The sequence below is a fragment of the Mytilus galloprovincialis genome, chromosome 5 (assembly GCF_965363235.1).
Source record: "Mytilus galloprovincialis chromosome 5, xbMytGall1.hap1.1, whole genome shotgun sequence".
In the NCBI taxonomy this organism is placed as follows: domain Eukaryota; kingdom Metazoa; phylum Mollusca; class Bivalvia; order Mytilida; family Mytilidae; genus Mytilus; species Mytilus galloprovincialis.
Window position 1 is genome coordinate 29,178,992 of NC_134842.1, and position 24,813 is coordinate 29,203,804.

Consider the following 24,813-nt stretch of genomic DNA (forward strand, 5'->3'; position numbering starts at 1 on the left):
CTTATATGAAAATAATCGTAAATGATTGGATATATTTTCATTGTTTGACCGTTGTTAACCAATCAGAAGTAGACATGTTAAAATATAAATGTTATTTATTCTATTCATTACACAATTTACTTTCAGAATTTAATCTAGGATATGTTCCAAGAGTCCACAGTAAGCTTGGTGGACCACTGCCAAATCCTAGGTTTATTTCCAATATTCTTTACACTAAGGGATACAGTTTACCAAAAAGTCCATTGTATAATATTGCCTTGACCACATTTGGACAGTTTTTGACACATGATGTTTCGTCAGTTCCTTTAAGCAGAGGTAAGCACTGATGGTATTCTAATTAGAAAAATACTGCATCTTATGTTAACCAAAACTCTTATCAGCGTAATGTTGAGAATGCCTTAAAGCTCCTTATGAACGAGAAGCAAACCAGTTCAATCCAATCTTAAGATGAGTTTTATGTTGTTCAATCTATAGATAAACTCATCATAGATACCAGGACTAAATTTTGTATATACGCCAGACGCGCGTTTCGTCTACAAAAGACTCATCAGTGACGCTCGAATCAAAAAAAGTTAAAAAGGCCAAATAAAGTACGAAGTTGAAGAGCATTGAGGACCAAAATTCCTAAGATTTTATCTTATGTTTTGTGAAATTTTTTCGTCTCTTAACATATGCTAATTTGGCATTATCTTCATATTGCTAAACAATGGGAGAAAAGAATGTTACAACAAAAATACCTCGACGCTAATTCAAAAGGAGGAAATCGATAAATAAAGGCAACAGTAGTATACCGCTGTTCAAAACTCATAAATCCATGGACAAAAAACAAAATCGGGGTAACAAACTAAAACTGAGGGAAACGCATTAAATAAAAAATATAAGAGGAGAAAAACGACACAACATTAAAATGTAACACACACAGAAACGGACTAAGCATTAGACAAAATCCTATGAGAATAACAAATATAACATCGAAACCAAATATGAAAGCCAAAATGTTCAACTGAATGGTTTACTAAACAACTAAAAAACAACTGGTTTGGTTCAGACATTTTGACAGAAAATTAACATAGCTTAACCACCAACTTCAATGACACAGGAATGTAACGCTAATATATTAACAAAAATAGACATAAATTGATTAAGGTGACAATAATTGAGATTCATCTTCCAAATTTGTGTTAGCATGCATTATAGGTATATAACATTATTATATTAAATAGTAAAAAAAAAAAAATTGTCAAGGACCGCATACAAATGTAACAAAGACGTAAACGCAATCTTTTTTGTAATTGATAGTAAAATATGAATTATAAAACATTATGACACACACACAGACACACATTATTACGAAATACAAAAATAACAAGTAAATACGATGGTACCAAACCTTCAAAGATGAATCAAAGGATAAATTCAAATGATACTAAACGTTTTTGACTAGTGAGGAAAATTTATAATTTCACAGTTGAAATAATCTCGGTTGTCATAGACTTTGGCATTGAAATGACTGCAATAGTCAAATCGAGGTACTATAATATGACTAAAAATGTGGCAGAGAAAGCAGACGACACAGCCTGCTGTAATATTTATCAAATTAAAAGTTCTTGAGACCTAAAAATGTATTCAAGTTACTTAAAATTCTTGGCTTTCAAATATATGGCATTGATCAGTCATAAAGAAGGTAAATCCAGAAAAGCGGATGAACGCATGACAATCTATAACGAGTTGTTTTCATTTTTTTACCCTTTCACATATTGAAACTTTTCTGTTATTTGATGCACATTTCGATATCATGATTAATACAACTAAATTATAGCCAATAAGACAATAAATTGTTTAATGTTGAAATTTTATCTACAGTTATGTGTAGCATATTTTTTTATTTAGAATATTATATATATTTCAAAAGTGCTTTGCTCTTCATCTTTTCAAGTTATTCTTTTATAATGAAAGTTCATTGATTTAATATGAATAACCTCGAAATATTGTTTAAATAGATAGGCTAAGCTGAGATAATTTGTCCTTTTTATCAATCTGCATGGAGTATTATAAAAGGGAGGTAAAAAATAATCAAAATTGTCTGCAAATGTTTATTCAAGCTTTAAATCAAGGCTCCTTACCCTTTAGCAAATGCTAAGGTCGAGCTGTAAATCACGGTTCCATATAGTCTTTTATTGGAATTGTCTAATTTGATTCTACCTACGTTCGTTTTTATGCCTACATCGTAGGTGAAGGGGGATTATGTGTTTCAATTCACATTCTGTCACTCTGTCGTTCTGTCTGTCCCATTCTCGTTTTTGCACATTAATTTAAGTTTTCCTAATCCAGCTTTTTTTTAACGAAACTCATGTACAATAATTAGAACTAAAACCCACAGACAAAGTTCACATTCATCATTCTATAGTTTCATTCCTTTTTAACCTTTTGCCTTATGCAAAACTCAAACACAATGATAAGAACCACGAAATGCAGACGGAGTTCTCATTTGGGCAGTGAGTCATTTACTTCATAGCATTTTTGTTGCGATATTTCATTTCTTGCGTTTCCAATATAGATTTCCTTAACAAAGTGCTGCCGTTTACAAACAAGCCATTAAAACAAGAGTTACAAGTTGTGAATTTGAAGTATTTCCTTCGCAAATTTTACAGACGCCATCTTTATTTCGTTGACCTTTATTAACTATCTGTTTAACAGATGACATCGAAAAGTTTCAATTATCGTAATCACAATCCCGTCAATTTTCGATATTAGACTTGCACCTACCCGAGTAACAAGACGGGTGTCTCAATTGGAGCATGATCCTCTTAAATTTTCAGATCACCTGAAAACTCAATGTTTTGATTGGGGTCATGGTGCTCAGTATTATATCCTGTTTTTTTTTGGGTTTTTTTTGTTTGTTTTTTTGTCTTTTGCTTTGTTGGTTTTCATCGACGTATAAGTTTCAATATCCATTTGGATTTTTTCGCCTCTCTTTCGTTTATACGGAGATGAATGTTCTTCTTTATTCAGGTAACCCGGATATAGAATGCTGTGATGGAAATAAACCAATATCCAGGTAGGTTTCTCTTTTACACTTGAAATATGAACAAAAGAAATTCATAATGCAAAAAACAATACTGTAAACCAACTTATTTTCGCGAATACTTTATTTCGCGTTTTACCCTTTCTAGTCAACTTTGCGGCTATTTAATTTCGCGATTTTCTAATTCACTTGATGTAGTTTATTAAGGAAAGATCTAAGTTTTACATATTCGCGAAAGTCGCTGAAATAAATCGCTCGCGGAAATAAGTTGGTTTACAGTAATTAAGAATATGGTAACAATTGTATTCCTCCGTCTGCACGGTCTAAAATCGAACAAAAGTCTGTCTTTTCATCCGTCAAATAGCTGGTGTCAGCTGCTGATTAAATATCATATACAGTACTAATTGTATTGCAGAAGATGCTACAGACGCCTAAAATCTTGAACATGATTGTCAGTTACTTTAATTATCCCATCTTAGTTAAACCTCATCGACGATACTAGACCCATAACTGTGTACGCTTGTCGCAAGTTTCATCAGTGACACTCTATACAAACATATTAACATCTAAATCAAATTCAAAGCTTAAGGAGAATTAATAACCAAAAAAGTTTGCTAAACACGGCTAAAAAATCAATACTTGTTGAAGAAAAAGAACATAGCGTTTTAGATATGTCAAATTTTATAAAATGGAAACTAAGAGAAAATGGAATGTAAATATTTCTTGAAACGTGTATAAAAAGTAGAATTACAAAATACCGAACACAAATGACAATTCAAAATGGATAGCCCCCTATCAAATGGCAAAATCAAAAGAAATAGCACATCAAACGAATGGAAACAATTGTCATATTCCCGACTTAAAAGAAACATATCTTTATGTTCAAAATGGGGAACTTAACCTGATTTTATGGCTACCGAAACTTCTCACATATATGACAGTAGGATGGAATTCTATTATATTTACAACAATAAGTGAGCAAAAAAACAGACATGAAAGGTAAAATATAAAAAAAATTCGTTTAATCGACTATTTTTTACTTTTAATAAAATACCTGTACTAAGTGAGGAATATGACAGTTGCTGTCCTTTCTTTTGATGTGTTTGAACTTTTTATTTTGCCATTTAATTAGGGACTTTCCGTTTTGAATCTTCTCCGGAGTTCAATACTTTGGTGGTTTTACTTTCCACCACAAAAAATCACCGGGTTAAGGCAAATTTACTTGCGCCTCGAACTCATTATTAATTTGAATTCCTTAATAATAAAATTAGACCTCAGTAGAACACAAAAATACATCGAAAATCACCATTGTCAGCTAGGTTGTTGCAATCTTTAATACCACAACAAACATGCATAAAATGATTTCTTAGCAACAAGTATTGTAAAAATAACTGCTTTGAACGCAAAGACTACCTAGAATACTTAATAGTGTTTATCAGTCAAAACGATGTTTTTCATCAAATGACTACCTACTGATTTCAAAAGAATATTATTTCATTACCATGATTGCTATTTATTTTTAGACCTGAATGTTTTTCATTCAAAGTTCCAAAAGGTGAATTCGAAACAACGTGTATGAGTTTTACTAGATCAGAATCAGCGCCTTACAAACAATGTGGACCAGGTATTATTATCTGCATAATGAGAAATTGAAAGAAAAAAAATTGAGGTTAAAGTTATATTTTAGAAAATTTATTGTCTATGTATTGCTGAATGATGTTTTTTATGTATCAAGCCTTAAATTATTCCTCAAAAGGTATACATATCTATAGAACCGACAAAAACAGGAAACTTTGTTGATGTATTGCATACACTATAATTTCAGAGCGATATAAACGCCATCTTTGGTTGAATCAGACAACAAAAATGCTTGAATAGTATGTAATTCAATCCCTATTAGCTGCATTCGATTTTTTTTATGGAAACTTGAATAGTGCTTTAATAGTCAAATCAAATAGAATCTATGTTAATCTTTTGGACATATACATATAAGTGTTTGCAAGAAAGAAGTTAATATATAAACAGTTTTATCAGAAATATGCATGAGACTACAGAATTTGTTGTATTACGTTATCAATTGTGAGGATAGCCCATTTCTTTCATAGAAAAAGTATAATTCTAATTAGGTCTTTCCTCATTCATATTTCGAACATAAATGTCATTAACAGTTTTATAAACTCATGGCATGTAAATGTAGGATAAATTAACAACCTCTTGAAAACATGCGACAAACTAACTTCTTAAGGTACAAACAAGCTGCAATTGATGAATTTGTATGAAGCATAGAAACAACAGATGACAAACCATTGAACTTATAGTGTCTGATCTTTAATAATAAATTCGCAAAAGTTAATCTGACAATGATTTGGATTCCGTGAAATTCTTAGTTGGAGCAGGATCTGCTTACCATTCCGGAGTTCAGTTAAGACATTTATACTTTGTAGGTACACGAAATCAGATGAACCAGGCCACATCGTATGTAGATTTATCTGTTGCATATGGAAGTACCGAAGAAGATACGTCTCGGCTGGTGGACAAAAGAACAGGTTAGTAATCTGGTTATAAATAAGGGCAACAGTAGTATACCGCTGTTCGAAACTCATAAATCGATAGAAGAAAACGAATCCGGGTTACCAACTAAAACTGCGGGAAACGCATTAAATACAAGAGAAGAACAACGACACAACATTAAAATGTAACACACACAGAAACGAACTAAGCATTAGACAAAATCCAATGAGAATAGCAAATATAACAAATATAACATATAAGCTTTCAAAAGTTCTCTGTTCAGAGTGTGTACACAATAGCAGTTTGTTAAAGTGTTTAAAAAGTTAAAATCGAGAAAAATTCAAAAATGGAGAGTCCGTAATCAATTGGGAAAAAATCAAAAGCTTATACACATCAAACGAATGAATAACAAAATATCTATAAACTAAATGTATTTTGTCATCATTTCCAAACAAAAATATCACACAAAGTTGTTAATGCCAGTAATTTGATTGAGAAACAATTGTATCTATCATTTTGTCAATTCATTTGACCAACCATCATCACAAATAAAAGTAAGAAAAATATAACCTTCTCCTTTAAGGGTTTGAGTGTTTGAAAAAAACTAAATTCTAATATGACGTGCTTCTTTCACTTTGTAAACAACACCGTGATAAAATTCTCCATTTATCTATACTTAGCGAAGACTCAGAGATATACATAATAATGGCTGTTACAATATACTTCCCACGTAAATCCACATGTATTGGAACCTATTCGTAAACCATTTGCCGATTTTATTTTATTTTTAAATTGCAGTTAAAAAAGACAAAATAACTTATTCTAATTCGGATGCATAATAAAAAGAAGTAATGCACAAGAGCTCGGAGAAATCAACAAAATAAAAATAAAATAAAATTCCGCGAAAGTCTTTTAATGTTTTTGACGCATTTAAGTCATTTCAAAACATGACGTCATACAAATGAAAACGCTACAGTTGAACGTTTTCTGAAAAGTGAACCATCGAAATTCGTATAATATTGTATTAAAATTGATTTGTAAGGTAGGTTTTGTTTTATTTTCTATTCTATTGCATTTTTCGCATATTTACTGATTTTAGCAAGTCAACATGGCGGCTCCTTAGTTACAAAATGTCAACTTTGGATTTGACGGTAGCTTACGAGAAAAGCATGTAAATTAAAAATGGCAAATGGTTTGTGAATTTAAAGAATAAAACAGATTTTTTTTTCTAGCGGTTATTCACTAAACAATCCATGCAAGCTACAGATTTTATGAATATTTGAGCTTTATCGAACCGGGCGTAAAAAAAAAACAGCAACACACACAGCATACCTACCATCGCTTCAGTTTTTCAATGACCGTATTTGTCCTATTAGAATCGAAATAATTCATGGAAGCCATAGATTGTTGGAAATTTACACATGGCCTGGGCCGTGATATTCGTTAATTTTATCCCTCGCTAACGCTCAGGATAAAATTCGAATATCACGGCCCAGGCCATGTGTAAATTTCCAACAATCTATGGCTTCAGTCAATTATTTCTTAATTAAGGCTACTGTGGTAAACAGATGTTCAAACCTTGTCAATGCATTAGAAAGAGACTTATCAAAGTAACAAACAGACTTTAAAGAAGTCAAATGAACCATCAAAAGAGCGAGATGGGAATGCATACTTGGTCAAAACGTCACAATAGGTACAAAACAGTCGACTTTATTGATATTTAAATATGTTAGACCATGAAAATATATCGCTAGCAATAGCTAGTTGAGACACGAGTAACTCGAGTTGCAATCGAAGTACCCGAGTTTTATCACTTTACCACCCTGCCCCTGACCAGGTTTAATCGAGTCGAGTTAAACGGCAAGATGGCGATGAAAGAGACCGGAGTGCTTTTCGAAAATATATATTTACGATTTAAACGGATATTAGCCATTTTTGTGACTAAATAGATGTTTAAGTGTTCAATTACAATAGTCACATTAAAACACCACAATATATATCTATTATATTGCATCAATGTACATCAATTGTAAATATTCGGTAAAATATACACATGTGTACCTCCGTTATACTTTTCAGAAGGGGGCAGGTGACGTTCTGTTCTTGTGTTCTGGGCGTTTGTAATTCATTGTTATCGGCTATTGTGAATATTTTATTAGCTGTTAACTGTCATTGTCAAAATCAGTTCACTGTTCTGCTCTTATTAGGAACTCCTTTGTCCCCTTGCCGTAATATATCCTATATGCTCAGCCTACACCCAATCATATTTGGGGTGGTTATAAGGGGTCTGATCCTTGGATCCAAGGAAAAAAGCATCGAATCCCGAGACCCGAAATAAATGAAAACTTTGCATTTTCCCGCTGAGGTAAAAGAAAGTGTCCCTGCGCAACAAAGTGGTCAATAATGGTATTAAGATTTGGTTAGAATCAATTTGATACTGAATTGCCATCGTTTATTCATCATCACTAAAAATATGGTTTAGTATCGTAAATTCATCCATATTGTTAAGGTAAACAATGGATCTCGAGTAACTCTCCACGGGAGTTTTTTATTCGATTGATACGCTCTTGGCGCATGCGCAATCAAACCTAAAAATTTAACTCGAGTAACCCGAGTTGGATGAATCGAAGTTGGCCTGATCGTGATGCTGACCGTAAAACTTATGTACTGTCGATTTCTGTCGTTCTTTCTCATTTCTGTTAGAGCAGTTTGTGTTTAAGGAGCACACCCCTGTTAACACAGTTTGTACAGTGTAAATACATAGACAAAGTATATTAACCCTGACATGTAGACAACAAACGTTGGAAAAACAAAGGGTATTAGAAAAGAAATGGAAAGTTGACGATTGGAAATTTGAAACCAGCACGGTTGTCAGAAAAGGTGATAACATTCGCAAAAAGGATACGTTTTACTTTAATTTAATTCAAAATGAGTAATAGAAACGTATTTTTTTTCTATTGACATTTTAGGACACTTCTAGTGAATTCTTGTCAAACAATACTTTTCGGAGTTCGTTTTTTCTTTATTATTTTTTTTTGTACGTTTTAGGAAAACTTATCAGTGGTGGTCCAAAGGGCTGTCTCCTTCCTGACGGACCTTCCGAAAATTGTATGGGTAATTCCGGATGTTTCTTTTCAGGTTAGTAAATATTACTAAGTACAAATTAAACTAAATCAATTACGGATTGTTAGTTTCCTGCTAAAAAGGGGATTGTTTTATTGGTTGGTGATTGCTTTACGCCACAGCAGCACACGTTTCTATAATTTTTATTTATTTTGCCCAAAGAATAGAACATTACACTGTAAATGTATTGAGTAAGATTTGATTTTGTTTTTATTCTGAAATATAAAACGAAATAAATAAATGCCCGGGTTGGTACTGTAATCGATGTTATATTTTAAAATGATATCGGAATGTCTCTTGATTGTAGTCTGCCATTCATAATAACAAAATATCATGAGACAACGCAGAAGGTTTCTAATGAATTTAATTCATTGTCTTTAAATTTTATATGTGTGTTGACACATTGAATGATCGTGTGCACATTTTAGTAGCAGCTGTGCTTCATACAAATTGTGATTCGATCAACACTTTTACACCCAAATGCAATCACAGAAAAAATATTTTTGAGCCGAAATACGTAAGATAGTCGTTTTATTTTTATATTATTATCTATTTCATCAGAATCAAGCAATTTATCAATTTGTCAAATGTTTTCTAACAGCTCATAATTGAAGTTCAATTGTTTATTGCATTACTCAGGTTATATTCAAATAACTTTTGTTTGTCAATGGTTTGCAGATGATAAGATTGACATGCCCCGTGTATGTAAATGTATAGCCACATTTTCTGTTATTGAATCTTTTTGTACTAGATTAAGGTGGTAGACCTAGGTTAAGGGAAATAACTCTTAAAATCATCAGTACGTTTGTGTCAACCATTTTCAAAAACATATTCTAAGCTTCTAGGTTACATAGATTATTTTCAATCTGTTTCAGGTAAATGCTTAAAATACATTGGTGAACTTGACTTTTACAAACGCTTGACTGATTTAAAGAGTTATCTCCCTTAACCTAGGTCTACCTCCTTAACATTAAGTTTACATGAAACTGAAGTCGAAGAAAAAAAAGTTATAAAAGTTAGAGGTAATTTCCATTTTAGGAGATACCAGACATTCAGAAATTCCAGAGCTTACCACATATCATATCCTTTTTCATCGAGAACATAACAGAATAGTCGACATTCTTTGTAAACTAAATCCACATTGGACACCAGATCGCCTGTTTCAAGAAACCAGGAAAATATTAATAGGAATATATCAAGACATCGTTTACAATGAATATCTACCAATTGTATTAGGAAGAGACAGAATGAAGAAGCTCGGCATACTGCCAACAGTTAGAGGCTATAATACACGTTATGACAAAAATATTGATGCAACCATTCGTAATTCATTTTCTGTAGCACCTCTACGTTTTGGACATGCACAAATTATTAACCATGTCGGATCTGCTAACAAAGACCGAAGTTTAAGAGCCAAAATTCCACTCGAACAAAATTTTTTCATAACAACTGCTACTCGAGACGAAAAAGTATTTGGAGTTGATGGCATTAGCAGATGGATGACAACCGAGTTAGGTTATCATGCAGACAGGTTTATGGCAGATTCAATTAGAAACAAATTATTTGAAACAAGACCAGGAAATGGATTTGATTTGGCATCAGTTGACATTCAACGTGGTAGAGATCACGGAATACCATCATATAATGCTTTTAGAAAATTCTGTGGTCTTAAACCAGCCAGCTTAATTAAATCTGGTCCTTTTGGGTTGCCTGATCACGACCCACAAGCAGCAAAATTACTTTCTACCATTTACAAGTATGTATATTCATATAGGAATAAATTAACTACGTCCAACTTATATTGACTATTTTCAAAAAGTATTTGCTATTAGCTCTAAGGTTCGCGGCAACAAAACATAACTTTACTCATTAAGATAGATAAAAAAGAGATTGGATTGAAAACAAAAACGGTACCAATGATACTGCATCAAAAGCGTATTTTAGCAATTAGTGTCTCTTGTATTGGGTGATGCACGAGGGAAGTATAAAGAACAAGACTAAAAATGTTAAATAATCCTCCTTTAATCCACACGTTTTTTAATTATAACAATCTAGACTAGAAGTGATGATGTGCATAGAAGTCGGTGGACTCGGACATACGCTTATTGGAGTTTATGCCATTCCCTGAGGGGGAGGACAGGGGGTGCCCTTCTCCCTTCTCCCACCCCTCTTCTCCTTTCTCCTACCCCCGTTCTCCTTCTCCCATTAGAATAAAACATCTCCTTTTGAGACAAATTAAAAAAAATTCTCCTTTCTCCAACTTTTTCCCCTTTCTCCAATTTTTTCTCCTTTCTCCCAGCCTTCCTCTCCTTTCTCCTACCCCCTTTCTTCTTTCTCCTACCCCTTTTCTCCCTGTCTCCCTTACCCCTGTCCTCCCCCTCATTCCCTCAATTTCAGTTTTTTTTAAAACTTGATTAGTATCTTCTTAATAATTTACGAGAGTTTAACATCGCTTAACTATTGTCTAAATCTATGATATGTAACCTGAAACCAATATACTATGTCCTGTAATTTATTTAAGAATGAATGACAACATTCGGTGGTTTGTTTTGGTTGTACTAAGGAATTGATATACTAGTAATCTTTATATTTTGGAGATTTACCAGAATCAATTTAAGGTTTGCAAATACATGTATATTTTAAATCTTCTGATTGTTCATGAAACAAACAAATTAATTTAATTGTCAAGTGATGCTCGAAGTTTTTCTTTTTGAAGCTATCCACTATGTGAAACAACTTTCATAAAAATTTATTATTAAGTCATGCATTACTGATTGTGAAAAAAAACTTGAATTTATTTTTATCATCATTACAATTACGATCAAAAGAAAAATCAAAACGAAATGTATCTAGTCAAATGGCCAAATCAAAAGCTCAAACACATCAAACGAATGGATAAAAACTGTCATATGCCAGACTTTGTACAGACATTTTCCTAAGTCAATTCTTACTTTGAATAAAAAAACTTTCTATGGTTCCTCTTCTTTTAATGTTTGTTTCACTCACAGACATCCAGACGATATAGATTTAATGGCTGGTGGTATTTCGGAGGTGAATATGAAAGGTGCTTTGGTTGGACCAACTTTTGGTTGTTTGATGGGACTACAATTTGTAAACTCCAGAGTAGGAGATAGATTTTTCTATGAAAACGAATTCTCACCTACAGGATTCACTCCAGGTTAGTCACGAACTACTTCAACTTTAAGAAAATCGTAAAAAAAATGTTGGCATTATCTAAGTTCCGCTTTAAAGATATTGATCATCTTGTTTTTGTTTATAACATGTGGATGTGTAATATTTAAATAAGAACACCGTTTGCCTCTTAATTAGCAGAAATATGCATTACTGTTCAAAAGTGAACTCACCACTTTATAAACCACCAGCGCTTTTCTGGAGTCCCTTAATCAGGAACGCTTAGAGCCGAATATTTGAAAGTGAAGTGTGTTTAAGTACCGAAACAATGTAGAAGCTTTATGACTTCAAATATTTAAAAATAATAACCAAATCCATATAAATTCATCTTTGTCTTAGTTTCTTCGACAATGTAGCTTCTTAGCAAGCGGAGAGAATTAAGAATTTCTTCTATCGTTCGACACAGCTCCAAAAGCTTCTTATTAGTGTCATTTTTCATTTAACCCAGGTTGTATTTGTATTTTTAGCAAGTGGGTACATGTTTTATCTTCTATAGTAAGTCAAGAAAAGAGGGACGAAAGATACCAAAGGGACAGTCAAACTCATAAATCTAAAACAAACTGACAACGCCATGGCTAAAAATGAAAAAGACAAACAGAAAAACAATAGTACACACGACACAACATAGAAAACTAAAGAATAAACAACACGAACCCCACCAAAAACTAGGGGTGATCTCAGGTGCTCTGGAAGGGTAAGCAGATCCTGCTCCACATGTGTAAATATATAAGCAGGTAATATTTCATATTTTCGACCCACATACACAATTTGTTTTCTCTGTTTTCAGCTCAACTTGATGTTATAAAGATGCAAACATTGTCATCGTTGTTTTGTAGAAACTTTAAGATGGGTGTAATGCAGCCAAATGCTTTTGTATCATTACTTGCAGGGTAGGTTACTTTTGTGTCATTACTTGCAGGGTAGGTGACTTTTATATATTGCTTAACACATATTTCATGACAGTACATTCATTTCTTAGTTAACAAATTATATATATGGCAATTCACTATCAGGGTAATCATAATAAATAAGCATTCCGTTCGGAGAGAAACTGATCATTGACTATAATTTGGCCACTGATGAGTCTTATGTAGACAACACAAGAGTCTGCTCGATTAAAAAAGATATTTAGTGAGTTTGTTTTTTACAAACATGTTCAAACAAAACAACAGGCTTTCAGCTCAATCTTGAATTCAAAATACATTTATTGAACTAAATTCTAGCGTCGGACTTTATTTAAACGAAGGTACAATTGCTTATGTGAAGGTAAAATGATGGAGAGTTGAAATTTTAATATCTTGAAATGTTTCATAATCTTTAAGTCATTTTCCAGGGATCATTTTAATTCATTTTTTCCATATCGTTCTTCCTTCAAATTTACGAAGTCACAATGCAATATTATAACAACAAAGAGACAGAAGATAAAAGGAACGCGGTCAAATTTGTACCGGTATATTTGGAATTCCGAGTTATGCAAGTAGAATTCTGGACCCCATTGAAGTTCAATGAATACTGTTATATTGTTATACTTTTTACACATTATCGCAAATGGTTCAACGTATATTGTAACATTATCATAATATGAACATATTGTCATACTATGTACACATTGTCATACTATGTACACATTATCATACTTTGACACATTATCATACTATATACACATTATCATACTATATACACATTGTCATACTATGTACACATTATCATACTATATACACATTGTCATACTATGTACACATTATCATACTATGTACACATTATCATACTATGTACACGTTATCATACTTTGACACATTATCATACTATGTACACATTATCATACTTTGACACATTATCATACTATGTACACATTATCATACTATATACACATTATCATACTATGTACACATTATCATACTTTGACACATTATCATACTATGTACACATTATCATACTATATACACATTATCATACTATGTACACATTATCATACTTTGACACATTATCATACTATGTACACATTATCATACTATATACACATTATCATACTATGTACACATTATCATACTTTGACACATTATCATACTATGTACACATTATCATACTATATACACATTATCATACTATGTACACATTATCATACTTTGACACATTATCATACTATGTACACATTATCATACTATATACACATTATCATACTATGTACACATTATCATACTTTGACACATTATCATACTATGTACACATTATCATATCATACTATGTACACAATATCATACTATGTACACATTATCATACTATATACACATTATCATACTATGTACACATTATCATATCATACTATGTACACAATATCATACTATGTACACATTATCATACTATATACACATTATCATACTATGTACACATTATCATACTTTGACACATTATCATACTATGTACACATTATCATACTATATACACATTACCATACTATGTACACATTATCATACTTTGACACATTACCATACTATGTACACATTATCATACTATATACACATTACCATACTATGTACACATTATCATACTATATACACATTACCATACTATATACACATTATCATACTATGTACACATTATCATACTTTGACACATTATCATACTATGTACACATTATCATACTATATACACATTACCATACTATGTACACATTATCATACTTTGACACATTATCATACTATGTACACATTATCATACTTTGACACATTATCATACTATGTACACATTATCATACTATGTACACATTATCATACTATGTACACATTATCATACTTTGACACATTATCATACTATGTACACATTATCATACTATATACACATTATCATACTATGTACACATTATCATACTTTGACACATTATCATACTATGTACACATTATCATACTATATACACATTATCATACTATGTACACATTCTCATACTTTGACACATTATCATACTATGTACACATTATCATACTATATACACATTATCATACTATGTACACATTATCATACTTTGACACATTATCATACTATGTACACATTATCATATCATACTATGTACACAATATCATACTATGTACACATTATCATACTATATACACATTATCATACTATGTACACATTATCATATCATACTATGTACACAATATCATACTATGTACACATTATCATACTATATACACATTATCATACTATGTACACATTATCATACTTTGACACATTATCATACTATGTACACATTATCATACTATATACACATCACCATACTATGTACACATTATCATACTTTGACACATTACCATACTATGTACACATTATCATACTATATACACATTACCATACTATGTACACATTATCATACTGTATACACATTACCATACTATATACACATTATCATACTATGTACACATTATCATACTTTGACACATTATCATACTATGTACACATTATCATACTATATACACATTACCATACTATGTACACATTATCATACTATATACACATTACCATACTATGTACACATTATCATACTTTGACACATTATCATACTATGTACACATTATCATACTTTGACACATTATCATACTATGTACACATTATCATACTATATACACATTATCATACTATGTACACATTATCATACTTTGACACATTATCATACTATGTACACATTATCATACTATATACACATTATCATACTATGTACACATTATCATACTTTGACACATTATCATACTATGTACACATTATCATACTATATACACATTATCATACTATGTACACATTATCATACTTTGACACATTATCATACTATGTACACATTATCATACTATATACACATTATCATACTATGTACACATTATCATACTTTGACACATTATCATACTATGTACACATTATCATACTATATACACATTATCATACTATGTACACATTATCATACTTTGACACATTATCATACTATGTACACATTATCATACTATATACACATTATCATACTATGTACACATTATCATACTTTGACACATTATCATACTATGTACACATTATCATATCATACTATGTACACAATATCATACTATGTACACATTATCATACTATATACACATTATCATACTATGTACACATTATCATATCATACTATGTACACAATATCATACTATGTACACATTATCATACTATATACACATTATCATACTATGTACACATTATCATACTTTGACACATTATCATACTATGTACACATTATCATATCATACTATGTACACAATATCATACTATGTACACATTATCATACTATATACACATTATCATACTATGTACACATTATCATATCATACTATGTACACAATATCATACTATGTACACATTATCATACTATATACACATTATCATACTATGTACACATTATCATTCTTTGACACATTATCATACTATGTACACATTATCATACCATACTATGTACACATTATCATACTATGTACACATTATCATACTATGTACACAATATCATACTATGTACACATTATCATACTATGTACACATTATCATACTCAGTACACATTATCATATTATATACACATTACCATACTATGTACACATTATCATACTCAGTACACATTATCATACTATATACACATTATCATATCATACTATGTACACATTATCATACTATGTACACATTATCATACTATGCACAAATTGTCATACTATGTACACATTGTCATACTACATTATCATACTATCTACACATTACCATACTATGTACACGTTATCATACTATGTACACGTTATCATACTATGTACACATCACCATACTATGTACACGTTATCATACTATGTACACATTACCATACTATGTACACGTTATCATACTATGTACATTGTCATACTATGTACACGTTATCATACTATGTACACGTTATCATACTATGTACACATTATCATACTATGTACACATTATCATACTATGTACACATTATCATACTATGTACACATTACCATACTATGTACACGTTATCGCACTTAAAGTACGAAGTTCATTTACAGACACATTCTGAATACTGTTTATAAAAGTTAGGCCAATATGATAATAAAATTCAATACGTATAAGAAAGTTTATTCTGGTCGTAAATATTATTGTTCTATAACCAGACTAACACCATTATAATGATATTCCAATATAAACAGAAGTGCAAAGTATATTTTGAGCATAAAGATTATTGTTTATATCAAGTCAGACCAAAACAATATCATAAATTCCAATATAAATAGAAGTGCAAAGTATATTTTCAGCATAAATATTATTGTTTATATCAAGTCAGACCAAAACAATATCATAAATTCCAATATAAATAGAAGTGCAAAGTATATTTTGAGCATAAAGATTATTGTTTATATCAAGTCAGACCAAAACAATATCATAAATTCCAATATAAATAGAAGTGTAAAGTATATTTTGAGCATAAAGATTATTGTTTATATCAAGTCAGACCAAAACAATATAATAAATTCCAATATAAATAGAAGTGCAAAGTATATTTTGAGCATAAAGATTATTGTTTATATCAAGTCAGACCAAAACAATATCATAAATTCCAATATAAAAAGAAGTGCAAAGTATATTTTGAGCATAAAGATTATTGTTTATATCAAGTCAGACCAAAACAATATAATAAATTCCAATATAAATAGAAGTGTAAAGTATATTTTGAGCATAAAGATTATTGTTTATATAAAGTCAGACCAAAACAAAATCATAAATTCCAATATAAATAGAAGTGCAAAGTCTATTTTGAGCATAAAGATTATTGTTTATATCAAGTCAGACCAAAACAATATCATAAATTCCAATATAAATAGAAGTGCAAAGTCTATTTTGAGCATAAAGATTATTGTTTATATCAAGTCAGACCAAAACAATATCATAAATTCCAATATAAATAGAAGTGCAAAGTATATTTTGAGCATAAAGATTATTATTTATATCAAGTCAGACCAAAACAATATCATAAATTACAATATTAATAGAAGTGCAAAGTATATTTTGAGCATAAAGATTATTATTTATATCAAGTCAGACCAAAACAATATCATAAATTCCAATATAAATAGAAGTGCAAAGTATATTTTGAGCATAAATATTATTGTTTATATCAAGTCAGACCAAAACAATATCATAAATTCCAATATAAATAGACGTGCAAAGTATATTTTGAGCATAAATATTATTGTTTATATCAAGTCAGACCAAAACAATATCATAAATTCCAATATAAATAGAAGTGCAAAGTATATTTTGAGCATAAATATTATTGTTTATATCAAGTCAGACCAAAACAATATCATAAATTCCAATATAAATAGAAGTGCAAAGTATATTTTGAGCATAAAGATTATTGTTTATATCAAGTCAGACCAAAACAATATATAAATTCCAATATAAATAGAAGTGTAAAGTATATTTTGAGCATAAATATTATTGTTTATAACAACTAAGACAAATACGAACGGCTAACAAATTTTGTTATATTAACACCAAGGCAATGTGAATAAACTGACAATAGAGACAAATATGGGATATAGTAGTAAATTAAGTCAAAGGTGAAATGGTACAGAATATTCTCTTTCTGTGGCGTTAGTTTTTATTTCATTTTTGTACATTTTTTTGTTCACACAATATTTTAAGCTACTAGTATTCGTAATATTTTAATGGAAGTCAACAAGTTGTTAAAAAATAAATACAAAATGGATATTCAAACTCAAAGTCGAAAATAAACTGACAATGACAACAGTATACAAATCACAAAATAGAGAACTAAAGACTCAGCAGCACGGACTTTATTGTTTAACTTCATCTACATGTTATCCTTAATAGCTATGAATGGGTAAATAAGACCTGTTGTAGGCAATAAGCCTCTTACTAAATTGATGTCGTAAAGAAGAGCTGCAACCATTTGGCGGATGATCCTTTTTACCTGTTACGTTCAATATATACCTTTTTATGAGTAACTAGCTCTCATAAGTTTGGTATCTGTCGACTCTTTCTCATGAGACTCAAAGCTCCTTACTGATGATCGTTTAATTGGGGATAAGGGACGTCTTTATGAAAACAATTATGTTATTTTTTCAAGATAACAACCATAGCCCATTAATTCATGAGACATTTTACATTTCATATTGTATGAATTAATCGTAAACAAATGATTTTCACTACTTATTAAAACATTGTGGAATGCCAAGCGACAAGAATAGTTCCAACAGGAACATAATAGTTGGTCGTAAATGTCTACTCATATGTTCTAACAGGAACATAATAGTTGGTCGTCAATGTCTGCTCATATGTTCTAATTAGAATACTGTGGACTCTATTATCTGTGGAATTTCCGAACAAGATTCTAAACGTTGGTCTATTGAGAGCTTTTAATGCGCTGCGACTCCTTGTAACGTATTATGAATGTTTCATCTTTTTAATTGTTCGTTATCTTCTTTATCTTCGAACTTATTGATCGTGAACATCAAATTAAAAACCTATTTGCGAGTATGCAAGACTGTCTAGATGTTCAAAGACTTTGTTACTAATCTTACTAAGGTCCTTCATATTTAAGTGCTGAGTGTTACTACACGTAAAAAAAATAATTAATTAACATTCAATCAACTTAGTTGAAACGCGCACCAACATTTACATTAATCGCAAAATATTCCTATGAAAATAAGTCATTATTTATTGGGTGCATGTTATATAGAGGTGACAGGAGAATATGGAGTTCATAAATTTATGTAAACCACTGTGAATCCACTACATGACCTTGCGCATGAACAAACATGTAAATGCATGCTTCTTTTCTATAAACTATGACTGTAATAATCACTTGTTCTTTCTATAATTAGTTGTCAAAAGTACCAGGATTATAATTTTATACGCCAGACGCGCGTTTCGTCTACATAAGACTCATCAGTGACGCTCAGATCAAAATAGTTAAAAAGCCAAACAAATACAAAGTTGAAGAGCATTGAGGACCCAAAATTCTATAAACTATGACTATAATAAGCACTTGTTCACATTTATTTTTATTTCAGACGTCAACCAGCAGTTCCATGTGAAAAACTACCCCAGCTGGGTCCACTTGAGCTGTCAGCTTGGAAGGAGATTCCTTTCAAGCATTAACGACTGGCATTGTTATATAGTGGGGAAACAGTTTATTGAGTTTTAATAAAATAAAATGGGTAAACATTACAGAATGTTTCCATTTTTATTATAGCAATGATTTGATTTACGGTTTATTCGCAAATTAGTTGGTATCTGCCATTTACATGATTTAATGACACCGGATATGTTCCTGCATGTTGTCGTGTAACCTCAATCTCGTCCACTTCTCCTCGATTGTGACATCACCGAATGAGACTTTTTATCGGATTTACAAGAATAACATAACGGGTGATATATGAGAAACAGAAACAGGTTATCTTTCATGAATACTTGAGTTCATTACCTATTCTTTGTGCTAAGCAACAAACAAAACAGTAAAAAGTAAAATAACAAAAATACTGAACTCCGAGGGAAATTCTGAAATGCACAGTAATTTCCCTGTCCGTTCTGATTTTAACTCGACCAAATCGGATGTTTTAAATTAAAAATCTTTGTATTTCAACTTCTTTTTTTCCCCAAGTTGTCTGACTCCTTAGCCTTTACATTAGTCGGATATTCAATCAATATATGAATTTATAATTAATATGATTTGATTGTAAAAACAACTTTAAAGTACTTTATATTATGTAAGATTTGATAGTCAAATATGCATAAGTTATTTTTAACTTCCGATTATCATGATAACCACTAATGGGTCTTCAACACAGCGAGAAAATCCCGCACCCGATGGCGGGCTTCAGCAGGCTCCTTAACAACATGTGTACTATGTACCACTTATTCTAAAAGGTTACCAATTCAACACTTTAATGAGATCATTGAATATTGTGTTTATTGGTATAAATATTGATTTTTTTATCAGTAAATTGAAAGCAAACTAAATATTACTAGTATGTTATATTCATGTACACATTCATGGATCTACAATCTGTCGTTAAATGTATCTTGGCATTGCACAAGGTCATTTTTTTCTTTGACTGTTTATGACGTCTTCTCACTAAATCCATTGATGTTGGATGTGTACGGATTGATAATTTAGTCTTATATAGATGCATGATTTTTTTATTAGTTGTTAGTGGCTTTGAATTAGCTGTCAGTTAACTGCCAGTACTCTCAGATCTGTAACTAGTGTCTTTTTGTTGTTGGGATGTACAAGTACCCCGCAACGTTCACTTGTATTTTTGTCCATCTCATGAGTTGAGCCTTTTTCAACTGCATGATTTGTATAGTTCGTTCTTATGTTGTACTGTCATACCACTGTCCCAGGTCATGGGGGTGAATCCCGCTAACATGTTAACCCCGCCAGATTGTGTGTGTATGTGTCTTTCCCAAGTTAGGAACCTGTGATTCAGTGGTTTTCGTTTGTTTATGTGTTACATAAATTATTTGTTTTTCGTTCATTTTTTGTGCATAAATAAGGCCGCTAGTTTTCTCGTATGAATTGTTTTACATTGTCATTTCGGAGGCTTTTATTGCTGACTATGCGGCTTTGCTCATTGTTGAAGGCCGTACGGTGACCTATAGTTGTAAATTTCTGTGTCATTTTGGTCTCTTGTGAATAGTTGTCTCATTGGCAATCATATCACATCTTCTTTTTTTTTTTTATAGTTCAATGTAAATGGACGTCAAACTATAAACTCCAATACATATAAAGGAACTTGAATTGAATTGAATCAGGACGGATGCAAATAAATACATATTACATGTATATACAAATAGGAGATGATGTTCATAATTAGTGTATATAGTCATGACATGTTCTGTTATTTTGATAAATCCCACGTTGGAAGTGTTAAGAAAGAACAAATGAAGTGGACGATCAAAACGTCATAATTATTTGATCTACCCTTTAGCATATACAATGTTAGTTGAACCGACTATTATGACCTGAAGTGGAGAATTTCAAATTATATGCAGTGTAAAATAATCCAGAGATGTTTACTGTCAAGTAGTATTCTAACTGATTCAGACAATGTTCATAAAGAGAATTAAAATTCACTATTTTTCAAGTATTCTGAATTTCAAGTTAAAAGCGTCAGGTTCAACAAACCAGACATATCGTGCACATTTCACATACTAGTTTTTTTTTTATGTAACCTATTGTCTGATTAACGTCTATCCCTTGTTTTCGTTTCCTGTTTTCAAAAAGCATCCTAAAAATCTTCTGCTGTATTTGTTATCCGAATCGACAAGCCGGCTCACCATCAAATATTTTTTTTATATATAAGGTTTCAACTCATCTGAATATCATCTTATTTGAATATAACATTTCTTTTTCTGTGTTTTACAGATGTACGTTGCGTAGGTATTATTAGCAGCTTTCGTTTTCATAGTTTTAGCTACTTGTAGGGAAAATCAGCACCTATTTTATAGCACTTTATTGAGGAAAATCCTAGTTAGCACTCTGCGTGATCTGTTTCACACCTATCTCCTAACTGATATGATATTCTTCATGTCCTGGAAAGAATACAGCTGCTAAAAAGGACGCTATTATGTGAAGAGTTCATTTTGTTGATGTCATTGTGACCATTTAACCTATATAACTGGTTTTGTTTTTGACCAAATAATCGGCCGTCATGTTTTTATTCATAGACTGGTTTTGTCTTCCGCACCCTTGGTTCGACTGATGGAAGTTTATCGTGACAACATTCAGCTTAGAAGATCAAGACAATTGCAATGCAGTACGTTACCATGCAGTATAACCAGTACATGTAAAACATGATTATGTTGTTTCCATCTCACAATTATGTAATCGGCATTTTGTTCAAATATGACGTACACTAGATTATTAGTATACTAGATTATAATGGTAAAGTTAACTTGAGGTCTTCTCTTCGAAAGTTTTACGGACTCAATCATGCGTTGTTTAACCTTTCTGAAATACTTATATCACCGATACCAACATCGAGTCCTGCTCAATCAACATTAGACTTCTTGGTTTTGGTGTGGTTCGTGTTGTGCATTCTTTAGTTTTGCATCTAGAGGCATAGGTATAAAGAGGAAACAAATCTGAGACAAGTGCCTGTGTCTAGAGTGTTGTAGAATTGTTTATTCTTTCGGCGTTTTTGAATTTTTGCCAAGGTTTTGTCGATTTCTCTTCGATTTGTGTTTTTTTTTCTTTCAATATCTTCGTTCTCTTTTTGACAGTCTCAACTCAAACTCAAAATAGCAAAATGGTGTTGCTGTATGTGCCATATAAATATCGATATAACTAGATATAGGGGTCGTATATAGCATATACAATGTTAGCTGAACCGACCATTATGACCTGAAGTGGAGAATTTCAAATTATATGCAGTGTCAAATAATCCAGAGATGTTTACTGTCAAGTAGTATTCTAACTGATTCAGACAATGTTTATAAAGAGAATTAAAATTCACTATTTTTCAAGTACATGTATTCTGAATTTCAAGTTAAAAGCGTCAAGTTCAACAAACCAGACATATCGTGCACATTTCACATACTAGTTTTTTTATGTAACCTATTGTCTGATTAACGTCTATCCCTTGTTTTCGTTTCCTGTTTTCAAAAAGCATCCTAAAAATCTTCTGCTGTATTTGTTATCCGAATCGACAAACCGGCTCACCATCAAATATTTTTTTTATATATAAGGTTTCAACTCATCTGAATATCATCTTATTTGAATATAACATTTCTTTTTCTGTGTTTTACAGATGTACGTTGCGTAGGTATTATTAGCAGCTTTCGTTTTCATAGTTTTAGTTACTTGTAGGGAAAATCAGCACCTATTTTATAGCACTTTATTGAGGAAAACCCTAGTTAGCACTCTGCGTGATCTGTTTCACACCTATCTCCTAAATGATATGATATTCTTCATGTCCTGGAAAGAATACAGCTGCTAAAAAGGACGCTATTATGTGAAGAGTTCATTTGGTTGATGTCATTGTGACCATTTAACCTATATAACTGGTTTTGTTTTTGACCAAATAATCGGCCGTCATGTTTTATTCATAGACTGGTTTTGTCTTCCGCACCCTTGGTTCGGCTGATGGAAGTTTATCGTGACCACATTCAGCTTAGAAGATCAAGACAATTGCAATGCAGTACGTTACCAGTATAACCAGTACATGTAACTCAAACTCAAAATAGCAAAATGGTTTTGCTGTATGTGCCATATAAATATCGATATAACTAGATATAGGGGTCGTGGAGTACATGCTTGTTTGTCAGTATTCCATACTCTTTAGATGTTTAAGTGACTCAGATGCTACTCCTACATTCTGGGGGCTGTCTGCTTTGCAATGACGCCAATGCACATAATTAACAGGTAAAGAAATAATTGTCGTACAAATTCATGTTTAGTTGTCTGTAAAATCTAAATACGTCAGTGTAAGTTTATTTTGATTCGGCATTTTGATACTCATTTAAATTAAAGGCCTTGATCATGTTGATGAGCTTTATAAAAACATATGCAATAACAAATAGAACAAGGTATGCAGAATGCCTTATGCAAATAAACATGATATTTATAATAAAAAGCACAACGTTATAGATTACAATAAACTATTATATTTTATGGGCGGCAGCCATTTTATGAAAATATTTCAAAAAGAAGCATGCTGCAGCGAAGCTAAAAGATAACTTACCATATGCAGTAGCTTTAACCAGGCTGTGGTATTTCAAAGATGTTAATGTATTTTAAAGAATATTTAGTGTTTAATTTGAATCAAATTTGTTAACATTGAAAAGACAAATTGTTCACAATTATGTATATTCAGGTATCGCAGATCAAATTTATTCGTTCATAATGTGTTAATTTACGTTTTTTGATTGAGTTAAGACTTCCAAT

The 24,813-nt window shown here is 31.4% G+C and overlaps 1 protein-coding gene across 1 annotated transcript; it reads left to right on the forward strand.

The window, feature by feature from the left end:
* The first annotated feature begins 132 nt into the window (after window positions 1–132).
* On the forward strand, window positions 133–20,124 carry LOC143075561 (peroxidase-like protein). Its single transcript, XM_076251028.1, has 9 exons — window positions 133–315; window positions 3,013–3,058; window positions 4,549–4,649; window positions 5,470–5,571; window positions 8,585–8,674; window positions 9,698–10,415; window positions 11,668–11,837; window positions 12,639–12,741; window positions 19,937–20,124. The coding sequence occupies exons 3-9, from the start codon at window positions 4,601–4,603 to the stop codon at window positions 20,022–20,024; spliced, it is 1,320 nt and encodes a 439-aa protein (XP_076107143.1). The 5' UTR covers window positions 133–315; window positions 3,013–3,058; window positions 4,549–4,600; the 3' UTR covers window positions 20,025–20,124.
* The last annotated feature ends 4,689 nt before the right edge of the window (window positions 20,125–24,813 follow it).

Excerpts from the sequence above, each read along its gene's own strand:
- LOC143075561 (XM_076251028.1), top strand. The coding sequence starts at position 4,601 with ATGAGTTTTACTAGATCAGAATCAGCGCCTTACAAACAATGTGGACCA. Across the intron at positions 8,675-9,697 it reads TTCCGGATGTTTCTTTTCAG|GAGATACCAGACATTCAGAA; the intron begins GTTAGTAAATAT and ends TTTCCATTTTAG. Across the intron at positions 10,416-11,667 it reads TTACTTTCTACCATTTACAA|ACATCCAGACGATATAGATT; the intron begins GTATGTATATTC and ends TTTCACTCACAG.